The sequence below is a fragment of the Vicugna pacos genome, chromosome 2 (genome assembly GCF_048564905.1).
Source record: "Vicugna pacos chromosome 2, VicPac4, whole genome shotgun sequence".
In the NCBI taxonomy this organism is placed as follows: domain Eukaryota; kingdom Metazoa; phylum Chordata; class Mammalia; order Artiodactyla; family Camelidae; genus Vicugna; species Vicugna pacos.
Window position 1 is genome coordinate 13,976,010 of NC_132988.1, and position 13,099 is coordinate 13,989,108.

Here is a 13,099-nt window from a genome sequence, read left to right on the forward strand (position 1 = left end):
AAATGGCTAACTTCAGTCATGCGTTTCCTATTACTTAGCTTTAAATTTATCTTACTAAAAACTAAAATAATACAATTGTTCCCTTGATTTTGTCTTCACTAGGTTGATGTTCCAGGAGGAAATGGGAAAAGGGAATCAGTTTCATCTCATTGTGTTAAGTAAGTTTGACTTGTGTTCTTTTGCATAAAACACAAAGGTTGTGAGCATTTATACCATAAAGAATTAACAAGCTTAGGAGGGTACAGCTCAGAGGTAGAGTGTGTGCTTAGCATGCACAAGGTCCTGGGTTCTATCCCCAGGATCTCCATTAAATAGATAGATAGATAGATAGATAGATAGATAGATAGATAGATAGGTAGGTAGATAGATAGGTAGGTAGATAGATAGATAGGTAGATAGATAGATAAACCTAATTACTTCCCCCCAAAAAAAATCTTAAGAAAGAAGAATTAACAAGCTTAAACACTTCAGATATATGATCATTCAGATTCTCAGTGTGTCTTTTTAATTATGAGGAAAACTGCTTGTTTAAAAATTCTGATGAGACTGCAGCGTGCTGACAGAAGCTGACATGAGCAGTCTCCACATCAGCACCGGGCACGTGGACAGCCCCAGTCTCCCCCGATGCTTCCCACAGTTGGCCTCGGCTTGAGCAGAGGGGTTTCGTCGTCCTATTGGCCCTCTGGGGATTGTCTACCAACAGATTTCTAAAAGGTTCAGATATTTTTGTCATAGGATATATTTAAACCTAATAGAAATACGTACCCTACAAAAACTGCTCGGCACTTTGCATTGTTTTGTTTTTGAGAGGAATCAGAAGACAGTAAAGGAAGAGTTAAGTTGGAGGAGCCTTCCTTTACGTTTAAAGACCTTACTGTGAATTTATGTACCCTTTTATGCACCATTGTAACTCCTTTGTGATTTAAAACATTGCCACAGTGCAACTTTATATTCCAGTTAAATGAGCAAATTAATAGAATTCAGTACCTGCTGAAGACTGTAAACCTGTCTTTGAATAGGTCAGACAGAAGAAGATCTGCTCCCTGGGGACTTTAGAAAATAAATGCAAAGGTTATCACAAATAAGAAAGCTTCTGATGCCACAGTAGTTGAATTCTATTTCAGGTTCTGTTTTTCTCCTATTTTTGAGCAGTGTTTACTGTGTCAACGGGTTGAATTTAAAGTGGGCTTTCATGGCCGATGGTCCGTTGATTTGACTTAAATCAGACTTTGACTGGAGCCAGTACCAAGCTTTTCCCTTCAGGCAGTTGCATCTCCTTAGCCTGTTGCTATTGAAACTTCCTTTCTAAAGCCTCAAATCAAAGGTTTCATATTCAATCATGTCTTCTAGGGACACAATTTCATCTGTTTTTTTACCTTCTTTTCAGTCAAAACTGCAGATCATTTAAGGATTGTTCTAATTTTTACAAATGAAGCCTTTTTAAAGGAGATAGAAAAAAATCATTTTTAAAACAACAGTGTTAGGTATGAGAGCAAACATTGTACAATAATATGCCGAGCTTCTGCTTTCTTCGAACCTTCTAGTTGTGAAGGCCTCTCATCTGTATACACAGCTCACTGACTCAGCATCTGGTGAGCACGGACCCTGCCCAGCTGGTGCCCGTTGCATCCTGCCCGGGAAGCTTGATGTCTTGCCCCGAGTCTCTCAGGGTTAGCACTCGTAAGCTCAGAGCTTCTATGACTGAGAGGGTTCAGACTTGGCCCTGGATTACTGTGGCCCAAGGATACCGAGACATGGAGACTGGGGAAATTCTGGAATGAAGAAAAGGTGACCAGAGGCGTGGCAGCGTAGACCAACCACCCCGCTGCTTATCTGGGGTTCTGTACTTGTGACCTTGGCTTTAGCCTTTCTGAGTGAATAGGTTCATATCTAAAAAGTAAGGACTCTAATTTAGAAATGTAACTTACTCTTTTTCATGGAAGATTTTAAATTATGCCTGATATACCTTGTTGCACAGTAAACACACAATAGATATTCATTGAAAGACTGAATAAGGGTTGTAAGGCATTTTGAAAGTTAGTACTCTCTAGTTTAACCCACAAATGGGATTTTCTTTCTTCAGGGGCCCAAGATGTGTTGCTCGATTTGAATATATTGGCGACCAGAAGGACGAGTTAAGTTTCTCGGAGGGAGACGTTATTATTCTTAAGGAATATGTGAATGAAGAGTGGGCGAGAGGAGAACTTCGAGACAGAAGTGGGATCTTCCCCCTTAACTTTGTGGAGCTCATTGAGGGTCACCCCGCCTCTGGTGCACATGTGTTAAGTGAGTATAGGCAACACGGTTATCCTAATTCAAATAAACCAAATAAGAGGCTAATACTTAAACTGCTTAATAACCCAGACTGCCATCTTTTTTTAAGATAGAAGGAAAAATGACTTTGAGATGGTAATTGTCATTATTGGGGCAGTCTCTCAGAGAGCTGGTTTTGGTGTTTTGGGTAATTACAGTAGCTTCACATCAGAAATGGCAGACAAAGAATCATCGACTTCTAAACAGAAATGGCTTGTAGAGTATAACTTATGCGTATCCTCCTTCACTTTACAGTAAAGGAAGCAAACGCAGGAGGGTAATGCTCGGCAAAGTTACGTAACCAGATCATGGAGAGACTGATCTGGAGTCCCAGACTTTTCACACTCCCCCTACAGTTTCCTGTAATACTATATGGTCTTTACATCTGAAGTTTTCACCTTTTTTTTTTTTTTTTAACATAGGCACAAAGGTACCACCGAAGACCAAAAAAGAAGATGCTGGTGCAAATTCTCAGGTAGGCTGCTTGAATAGATAAGTATACTGAAAGCCAGGTTTCATCTCTGGGAGGACTATTAAAATCATAATTATCATAAGAAAATGTTATATATCATTTTTAATTCATGTAGCAAATGTTAGAAATAAATATATGAGTAATACCTCTGTTGCACATGGAACTCATTCAAATGATTTGGAAAGACATGCAAACCCCAATAAAAAACCAAGGAAAGAGGCATGATTGGAATATCCATAAAAGAGATAATAGTATCTTATAGATACTCACAGAAGTGGCTGATATGAAAAAGTTTGTAGCCTTACAGTAATCAGAGAAATGCCTTGTAAAGCAACAATGAAATGCCATCTAACATATTCAGTTAGCAGAGATTCAACACAGCTCTACTCTAAACAAGTAAATATAAGTATGTGAATATTTAAAAAGAGACAAAGTGCAGATTATTGTTACAATTATTTTGATTTCTCACCCTAAGAAAAGGAAGAAACATGAGACAAGATTTCAGTCACAAAGATGGTCTTAGTGGTATTATTATAACGGGAAAAAATGGGAAATAACCTAAATATGACCATTATTGGGAGAATGTTCTGAGGCTGCGAAAAGCTAGATTTATAAAGTGAATCTCATGTGAGGAAAACATAGTATGCGGAAATTGAATATATAGCATAAAAAGACTAGAAGGAAACGGCTGAAGTTAACATTCAGTTGCCCTTAGGTGGTAAGATTATAAGTGGGTGGCGTTTTTCTCACTCTTCCTACATTTCCAGATTTGCCAAATGTTTAAGAACATTTTATTTTTTTTAATAATGGGAGAGAGAGAAAAGTGGATTAAAATGCTCACACTGTATACATGACTTCAGAAGAACATGATTTAAACTGAATAGGAATGTGGGTGACTTCCATTGTTTTTTGTGACATGTTTAAAAGAATGAGCCTGATGGGGTCATTGTTTGTCAAAATGTCACTGGTAATTGGGCTGAGTGCCTCTCAATTCTTTCATCTCCACCCACTGATAAAGTCAAGCAGGAAAGAAAGTGGCTACAGTTCTCCAAAAGGAAATGTTCATGTGGTTGCCTGTTTTTCCTGGGACTGATAAGTACTGTTCTTCAGGTTGGCTGCTCAGGTGCAGGAGCAAGAGGGTAGGGTTGGGGTTTTTGCTTGCTTGGTTTTTCTTGTTTTTTAAGCCCTCGGTTGTTGAGAACTTAAGTCGTACCAGGCACTGTGCTAAGCATCCTACACGTATTACCTCATTTGAGCAACCACAGCCCCTCTAAGATGAAGCTGAGGCTCCGAGCAGAGAAGCTTCTTGCCTAGTGTCAGCTGGGAGGTGGCAGAGCTGGATCCGGAGCACAGGCCCGTCTGGCCCCAAGCCTTTGCTCTGAGCATCATCCTCTTCTCCCTGCTTGAGCTTCTTGAATGTAGGGCTCTCATCCAACTTGACAGAGACACTTCTTCACAGGACAGAACCTTCTTCTGATGTGTTTGCAGTAAGAGCATTCTTGTTGGAGCATTCCATCATACTGGCCCACCGTATGTGGGTGGCTACCCCTCAGAGTTAACTGTGCCCCGACAGATAAAGTGTGACTTTACGAAGTCCTATGCTATGGAATCTGATAGCCTCTGAGTCTGGGAATTAATAGACTGCCCATTCTGATTCTCCCTAGTTTAGGTAAAGAAGAGCTTCACTGAAAATTACATACTTTGCCAGAATTTTTTCGTAGCGTCATAAACAGTATACATAAATATTGTAAGCATTTATCTAATTTTTTAATGTAACTAATGTCATAGATCATAATTAGGAAAAATCTTTACTTAAGCACTGTGTATTCCTTAAATTAAGCAGAAAAGTCACAAATTTAATCACATCTGTCATTTAGAATTATATCTTAAGAAAAAAGTTATTGGAAACTTTTATTTCTGGAACTTGATAGTGTCATGAAGGATTGAGTGATTTAAAGAGGACTTCAGGCTTTGAAATCTTATAACCTCTTAGCTTTTTTCCCATCACTTTTTAAGCTTTGTAGAAATTAATTTCAAATAAAATTTTAAATTTCTTAACACACTTTTTTTTTCTTTTACTGTTTGAATGATCTTCAGTCATACTTTATTTTATTTTTATTATTTTTTTAAATTGCAGTATAGTCAGTTATAATGTTGTGTCAGTCTCTGCTGTACAGCACAATGTCTCACTCATGCATATACATACATATATTCATTTTCATATTCTTTTTCATAAAAGATTATAAGACATTGAACATAGTTCCCTATGCTATACAGAATAAATTTGTTTTTTATCTATTTTTATCTACAGTAGTTACTATTTGCAAGTTTCAAACTCCCAGATTTATCCCTTACCACCCCTTTTCTCCCAGTAACCATAAGATTTCTTAACACACTTCTGATTTGTAACAGGAGAACAGTCTCTCTGGAGAATGGTGCGAAGCTCTTCACAGTTTTACGGCAGAGACCAGTGATGACTTGTCCTTCAAGAGGGGAGACCGGATCCTGATCCTGGAGCGCGTGGACCCTGACTGGTACAAGGGAAGGCTGCGTGACAGGGAGGGCATCTTCCCTGCCGTCTTCGTGCGGCCCTGCCCAGGTATGACGGCTGCAGGGAGGGCTCTTGCGCTCTAAGGGGAGCCCGAGACTTTGAAATGATGTAGATTTCTTTTCCCTCGGGCCAGGCTCAATTTACGTTGTTTGCCTACATTTGAAAGTTGATTTAGAAAGTTATGCAGACTTTCTTCATATAGGTTGTTGAAGTTATGGGGAAAAAGAGATTAAAAAATGCCTTCACTTGATAATGACTAATTTTGTCTTGTAAATATATTTTGTATAATTTTTTTCCTGCTAAGAGAACATCGTCATTTTTTTTTTTTGGTCAGTTAAATAAATCCAAACTTGATTGAAAATATTATGTCCTGAGAATAACAAAGGGGTTTCTTAAAATGTCTGATTTGTGTTTAGGTCCAATGTCTTTCTATATATTTGAATTTTTGGTGTCTTCACAGCTGATGCAAAAAGTACAGCTGCTTTTGCACCGAAGGGGAGGAAAGCCAAGGCCTTGTATGATTTCCATGGGGAGAACGAAGACGAGCTCTCCTTCAAGGTCAGAGTGTGTATCTTGTTGTAACTGCATTAAGCAGCTATACGTTTTGGAATGTCTTCCACTAAAGGGTGAACGTTTGGGTGGAGTATTGATCATTAGCCAAGAATGAACAGATCTCAGACTCTCATTCTAAAGGATGAGATTAGAGAAAGTGAATAGGATAAATATAAATTATCAGCAAGGCATTTAGGTACTCAAAGAAAACCTTATTGATATTGATAGCCCCACAATGGCCTAATGGGTCCTTATTCCTCGGCCTTGTAACATGTGATCCCATAATGTTGGAGTTTTCAGTGGTCGCCCTAGTAAAGGATGATTCTCTTCATGGCCTTTACAGCCTGCCACTGTCATGTCTGAAGTCACTGGAGAAATCAGGTGGCACCCACTACATTCAATTGGCCTCTGCAGCAGTGCCTCATAAGACACTGAAGTCCTGTCCACAAAGACACCAACTAGACTTCAGGGAAATGATCTCAAAAGGTTAAAGTACTTTGCAAAGGTTTTTTAGAAGCCTAAAATTTCATCTTATGTCATGGAGGAAGTGCCTTTTTTTTTTTTAAGTAAAAATAGAATAGTTCCATTATTCTGTTTCCATAGTCTGCAGTTAGACCGTGGTCAGGGGAAAGCATTCAGGGTAGTTGTTTGGGACTGTGCCAGAGGAAGGGAAGAAGGGAGGGTTCGGTAAGTCACTCCTGTCCGAAGAGCCTGTGTCAGACAGCGGGCAGTTCTCCATCACTGGAGGTACTGAGAGGCAGGGAAGCCATAGAAGGAATTAACCTATCGAGGAGTAACTGGACAAGATGAGACTTAAGACAGTGGGTACCTAGACAGGGTTTTCACCTGTCTACAACAAAATGAGGAAAACAGTGACACTGGGTATGTGCAGGCCTTAGGGGAGCTATGGAGAAGGGGAAGCATGCCAGCATATGTCGGTATAAGGTTTGCTAACTTCTATCTTGTGATGAGTTTTCCTTTCTTAGAATTTCTTCTGTCTTTTTCATATTAAAATATCATTCCTATTATAAAATATTGTTAGAAAATGGTAGGTATTTCTTTTACAAAATTATAATTGGTAACCCTGTATCAGTTTCTTTCTTTTTTTTTTTCAATTTCTTGGTCCATAAAAATCCAAATGTTTGGAAACTGTTGCCCTAGTCCTTCTGAATCATGAGAGTCAGTCAAAATTCGTTCCTTTTATCTTTACATGAAATGTTACTGTAAGTGAACACTGTGGATTCAGACTTTTTGGATATTATTTTGGCCTCCATTCAGGTTACATCAATAAAAATAACAGACTTCACAGTATCTTACAGAAAATATGTTGTCCTCATTTTACAAATGACTAACTGCAAGCAAGATAGTTCTTGAGTTTTTCGGTTAAAGGATTCTGTAGTGTTTTCAATATTGGTGATCATTAATATTTTATTAAATATACACAGAATATTAGTTGATAAAACATTTTTTAGATTGTCCTGGCCCTCAGAAGACTGACATGGTATGTACATGTGGTCCAGACCTAAGAAAAATCGTCTTAGTCAACGCTTATGTTATAATTTAGAAATTGGAAAGAACTTATTTATGACAGAAACTTTGATGCCAAAATTTTTACAGATTTTAGCAGAGTAAAGTAGATTAATGACATTTGATAGTCAGCGTATTCCCTTTCCGTTTTCCATTAAGAAAGGCCTTAAATCAAACCATTTTTCCAAATGGCAGTGTACAAAGGCTACAGATAAATCCATTTAGCCTGATAAAGATAGGCTTAAAAGTATCCAGGGTCATCTTGGACTATTATAGAATCTTAAACCCAGATTCTAAGAAATGGTTAGAAACCATAAAGAACAAAATAGTTTCAGGAAATAATTTTAAAAATTGTCTTCATCTGGTGAGTTATAATTCACACGTGAATAAGACACAGCCCCTTGGACTAACCTGATGGGGATAAATGAGTATTCTGAGTCAGGCTGAGGCTTTTTAAGACACAAAAGAATACAAATTTGATAATAAGGCGATGGAGGAGTGGAATAAACCAAATAGTAGAGGAGAATACCATTATGTGGAAGAATGAACACAGAGCACAAAATGCCAGGGATGCTGAGAAAAGGCAATTATAGTAAAAACCTTTCTAAGTGGAAAGGTCCACTGTGAAATGTGGTGACCACATCGCCCAGAGGCTAGCAGTACACACCCTGGAATCCCACCAGATTTGAATCCTGCCTCTGCCACTAACTAGACATGCGACACTGGCCAAGTCACTTGATCTCTCTGAGCTTCAGTTTCCTTTCCTTCAAAATAAGGTGATCTATAAAAATCTCTCTCTAACAGGGATGATGATAGTACCTACCTCAAAGTCTGCAGTATTGTTTTCAGTGAGTTAATTCCCACAAAGTACATGGGAAAGGACGAGGCAGGCAGTAAGCACATGGCTCATGAGTGCTCATGCCTAAGTCTTTGCTTAAATGTCACCTTCAGTGGGCCCTCCCCTGACTGTCCCAGTGAGATGGCCACCTGTACTTTGTGTCCTCCTCTGCCAGCTTAGTGATTGGTCTCCCAACTCTGGAATAAGGTCTTAATTCATTGCTGAGTCCATAGTGCCTGGTATGGTGTCTGACACATAGTGGGTGCTCAATAAACAATTTAGATGGGAAAAACATTTATACATATATGTGATAACTGGTATTTCTATTTATGAAAGAATTTTAGATTAGTGATGACTGGTGAATTGGGGGACACAAAATACAACCAGGAAAATAAAAGTGCAGCAAGGGTGATGACAGCAAAGGAATGGGCTTTGAGGAGGAGAGGTGTACAAGCAAATGGCATCGTTGGGTATAGATCATCTTTGTGGTACATTGTTTAATCCTCTCGGCAAATCAAGATAAATGAGTTTATAAAGAGGAGAGCTACATACATCTCCAGGTGGGCTGCTTACCCTGCTGATCCTCAACAAAAACTAATAATTATTTCCAAATCTTGTCTTCTTACAGGCTGGAGACATAATAACAGATCTGGAATCTGTAGATGATGATTGGATGAGTGGAGAACTGATGGGAAGATCTGGAATATTTCCCAAAACCTACATTCAGTTTTTACAAGTCAGCTAAAGGTGAAGCGTGACTGTGTTCTTGGGCACAAGAACTCACTTGAACTATCACTTTGACTATCAGATATGTTTTTGCACTATTTTTTTAAACTGAAAGAAATATCTATGCTGTACATGGTATACTAGAATTTTCTGAGAGCAGAAAACATCTAGATTTTTTTAGTTAGCTTTCATTCACGGTAGAAACGTGCACATGGAAACCCATGAGCCAGTATTCTACCAACGAGAACATCCAGCAGGACTAGTAAGGCAGGCAGACCCTTCCCCCGGGGGAGCGTCTGGTGACGGGGCAGCCTGGGGACACTACAAGCAAAAGTTGCACAAGTAAATTAACCTTGCTTCTTCATTTATTACTTTAGTTTGAAAAGAGGATGTTTATTATTCTACGTGCTGTAACTATCAGGCCAGGGTTGGTAATCTAAATTTCATTTTTGATATTCAAATTAATTCTAACAGCTTGAGCACATTATCCTTATTGCCGGGGCAAAGTCTTGCTTCAGGACGGGTAGTTCATTGACTAGTGGGAGCCTTTGTGACACGTGGTGAGTCAGCTCGTGGTCACCAGATGCTCCTTATTACCAAGTGTTTCCCCTTTGTCCCAGATTTGAAAGGGGTTAAAATTTGATGTGTCTTAGTCAGAAGAACCAAAACCATCCTGAAATGCCTTGCTAATACAACTAACCCTCCCACATACCTGCAGTCCTTACTTCTTTCCTCTGTGTATGCTTTACGTTAACAGGGTTGTTATGAAGCACCTTTACTGAATCTGCAATCATTCTTTTGACAATTACTGGTACCCAAAGAAAAATTCATTTTCTTTGAGTTACCCCAGTAATATATAAAAGCTGTGTCTTGTTATAGTGGTACATTATAAATCACATATATTTCAGAATACAGAGCAACTCTTAAGATGGAAAACAATGCCAAACCCCCACAGCTCATTCTTCTCAATATAATCAGAGCAAAAAATAATTTGAGAATCTGAAGGCTGATAACTTTTGGGGGTATTTTTTTCCCCATCCCTGCACAGTTACTGGAGTAAATAAAAAACCACTTTCCTGCTATCCATTGTTATGCATTCCAGGCTTAAGATAAAAGTGGTTCTTTGTGAGACTGAATCAATTATAGTTTATGGGCTCAAGCCAAATAGATCGAAGACAATCTTCCAAACAGATCAATGGAATAGAATTTCATTGGAAATATAAAACATTCTCCCAACAATGTTCATGACTTTCTTCTATTTTTGAGAAGAGTTTCATATGCTGGGCCACTTTTTAGCTTTTGTTGTTGTTTCCATTGTCCAAAAACTTAGGCAGCAAGTCGTGAAACCATTTATGTGTATATGGTTACAATTGATTTTGGAGTATGGGAGCCGTTTTTCCTCCATGTTTTGGGTAAGGAAGACAGTATAAAGAAAACTCTTGTCAAATTTCACGCAAGAGTAAATTTCATGAGAAATGGAAGGCTTAAAGCATTATTCCCAACTAAATTCCTATTTGCAGCAAGCTTGTACAGCAGCAGGAAGGTAGGAAGTGGGGCATAGTGTCTGGAATAGGATGTGAGGTGTATTTCTTTGCCTGTATAATTTTAACATCTTTTATCACAGATAATGAAACGTAGCTTTATTGGAGAAAAATATTCCTCTTAAACTTTGGCCTCTGTCAGCAGAATGATAAGTGCAATAGTTGTAAATCTACTTGACACGATAATAAACTGAACTGAACTTTTCAAAGTCCTTTTCTCAAATGTATTAGACTGAGGTTTTTGAGACTGGAGATGGTATCTTACCTTTATGCCTCCAGCCCTTTGCACCATATAGGCTCAGTAAAGGTTGTTTGGTTGTTTGGTTGGATGGATGGATGGATGGATGGATAACTTTCACATAATAGCGATCCTATCTTGGATCCAAGGTGATCCAATATCTCTCCTCTTTAATTTGACAAAAATCTTTATTGAAACAATACTTGCAGTTTTATGTATTTCACTCCATCGTGCTGCATTTTTTTTTTTTTTTGCTTGCCATGTATTACCTAGTCAACTGACAAGAAGTCAAAACTGTAGCAGAGCATAAGTTTTCATGGGTACTTTCTTTTTCTGTATATTGACTGAACATGATTTTTATACTCAGTGAGTTTCATAGTGAAGAAATAGAAATGTATTCTTTTTCCTTTCAGGAATTTTAGTTGAAAATCTGGTATTGTTCATCCAAACCTCCTCAAACTAGACTCTCTGAATCCTTTTTCTTTGATGGACTTAAAACTAGAGAAGTCATTTAATGTTATTATTCTTACCCTTTTGAACACTGAAAGACCGCAGATTTCTTTAAAAGATGACCTAGCTTATATGGCTGGAGGGGTAATGTATATATCTGTCATTGAGCTCATGGAAGTCACAGATTTTGAATGCAGTCTGAAACATAATGAAAAAAAAATCAGTATATTTATCAAAATTTGTTGTTAGAACTGGCTTTTGAAAAAATGAAATATATTTTTCTATATGATTTGTTATATATCAGTACTCTTAACAATAATTGTTTAGTTTTTATTCAGCTTCTTAAGCTTAGATGAATATACCTAGAGAAATAGTGATGATACAGGCTAATTATCAGGGGATATTTGATATAATCATTAATAGTTTAGTCCTTTTAATTAATGTCAAAAGTACATGGACCATATGATTCATAATTCGGTGTCATTTTTGAATGCCATTAAATGAATCCTTAACAGTGATTTTTTTCAGAACTTAATAGGAAATAATTTTCTAACCTACTCCTTTTTACTTCACTGTAATTATAGAAGGGAAAAAATACAAAGCCTAACTCAGAACACCACCACCATCTAGGGGCGTTTCACCTAACTGCAGTCTCATCCTGTTAAACCACAGAAAGCCTATGGATCGAAGATCAACCTGCAGAGGTTGAATGGTTTGCCTGAGGTCATGCAGGTATGGCAGAGCCTAAAGCAAAAGACCCAGCTCTGCTGATTCCCAGTTCAGTACTTCTCTTTGTTGTGCTAAAGTGATACATTTCTCTTCAGCAGTTAAGTAGAATTGATTTGCTTTATTGGCCTGTAAAAATTGTAATTTCTTAGATATAATACTTACGGTTAGAACGAGTTGCAGAGGATAAAGTCCTGAATTTATTTATTTCAAGAAAAGACGATACATGCCTACCTTCTCAGTTTTATGTAGGCTGTTTATATTGATGTTTTCTAGAAACTCAAACATGGACTGCGCCAATGATGGGGATTCCTTTTTCTGTTTAGTATGAAATATTTGAATGCTTGAAACATCAGATCTTGAAAAGGTGTATCTAGGGCTGTGCCCTTGGCAACAGAAAAGCAATCTTAAACCTAGGTATTCATACACATATAGCACAAAACATTGTATTTTATTACTATTTTGGAGTCTAATAAAAAAGTTGTTAGAACTAATAAATGAATTCAGTAAAGTTGCAGGATACAAAATTAATATACAGAAATCTGTTGCATTTCTATACACTAATAACAATAACTATCAGGAAGAGAAATTAAGAAAACAATCCCATTTACAATTGCATCAAAAAGAATAAAATACCCAAGAATAAATCTAACCAAAGAGGTAGAAGACTTATACTCTGAAAATCCTAAGACATTGATGAAACAAATTGACAACACAAGTTTAAACATAGACCATGCCCATGGATTGGAAGAATTCATACTATTAAAATGACTGTACAACTCAAGACAATCTACAGATTCACTGCAATCTCTTATCAAAATACCAAAGGCATTTTTCACAGAGCTAGGACAAATAATTCTAAAATTTGTATGGAAACACAAAAAACCCTGAATAATCAAAACAATCTAAAGAAAGAACACACAAAGCTGGAGGTATCACACTCCCTGATTTCAAACTGTATTAGAAAGCTACAGTCATCAAAAAAGTATGTTAGTGGCACAAAAAAACAGGCATATAGATCAATGGAATAGAATAGAGAACCCAGAAATAAATCCACATTTATGTGCTCAATTAATCTATGACAAAGTAGGCATGACTATACAATGAGGAAAATACAGTATCTTCAGTGAATGGTAATGGGGAAAATGGACAGCTGCATGCAAAA

General features: G+C 37.6%; 1 protein-coding gene across 15 annotated transcripts in view; it reads left to right on the top strand.

Annotated features, from left to right (window-relative positions):
* SH3D19 (SH3 domain containing 19) overlaps positions 1-10,732 on the top strand; it is a 163,578-nt gene extending 152,846 nt beyond the window's left edge. For all 15 annotated transcript variants that reach the window (XM_072975785.1, XM_072975796.1, XM_072975786.1 and 12 more), the window contains 6 exons: positions 103-158; positions 2,084-2,286; positions 2,736-2,788; positions 5,198-5,384; positions 5,797-5,894; positions 8,882-10,732. In XM_072975785.1, coding sequence (XP_072831886.1) covers positions 103-158; positions 2,084-2,286; positions 2,736-2,788; positions 5,198-5,384; positions 5,797-5,894; positions 8,882-8,998 — 714 coding nt within the window. In that variant the 3' untranslated portion in view covers positions 8,999-10,732. The remainder of the gene's footprint in view (positions 1-102; positions 159-2,083; positions 2,287-2,735; positions 2,789-5,197; positions 5,385-5,796; positions 5,895-8,881) is intronic.
* The last annotated feature ends 2,367 nt before the right edge of the window (positions 10,733-13,099 follow it).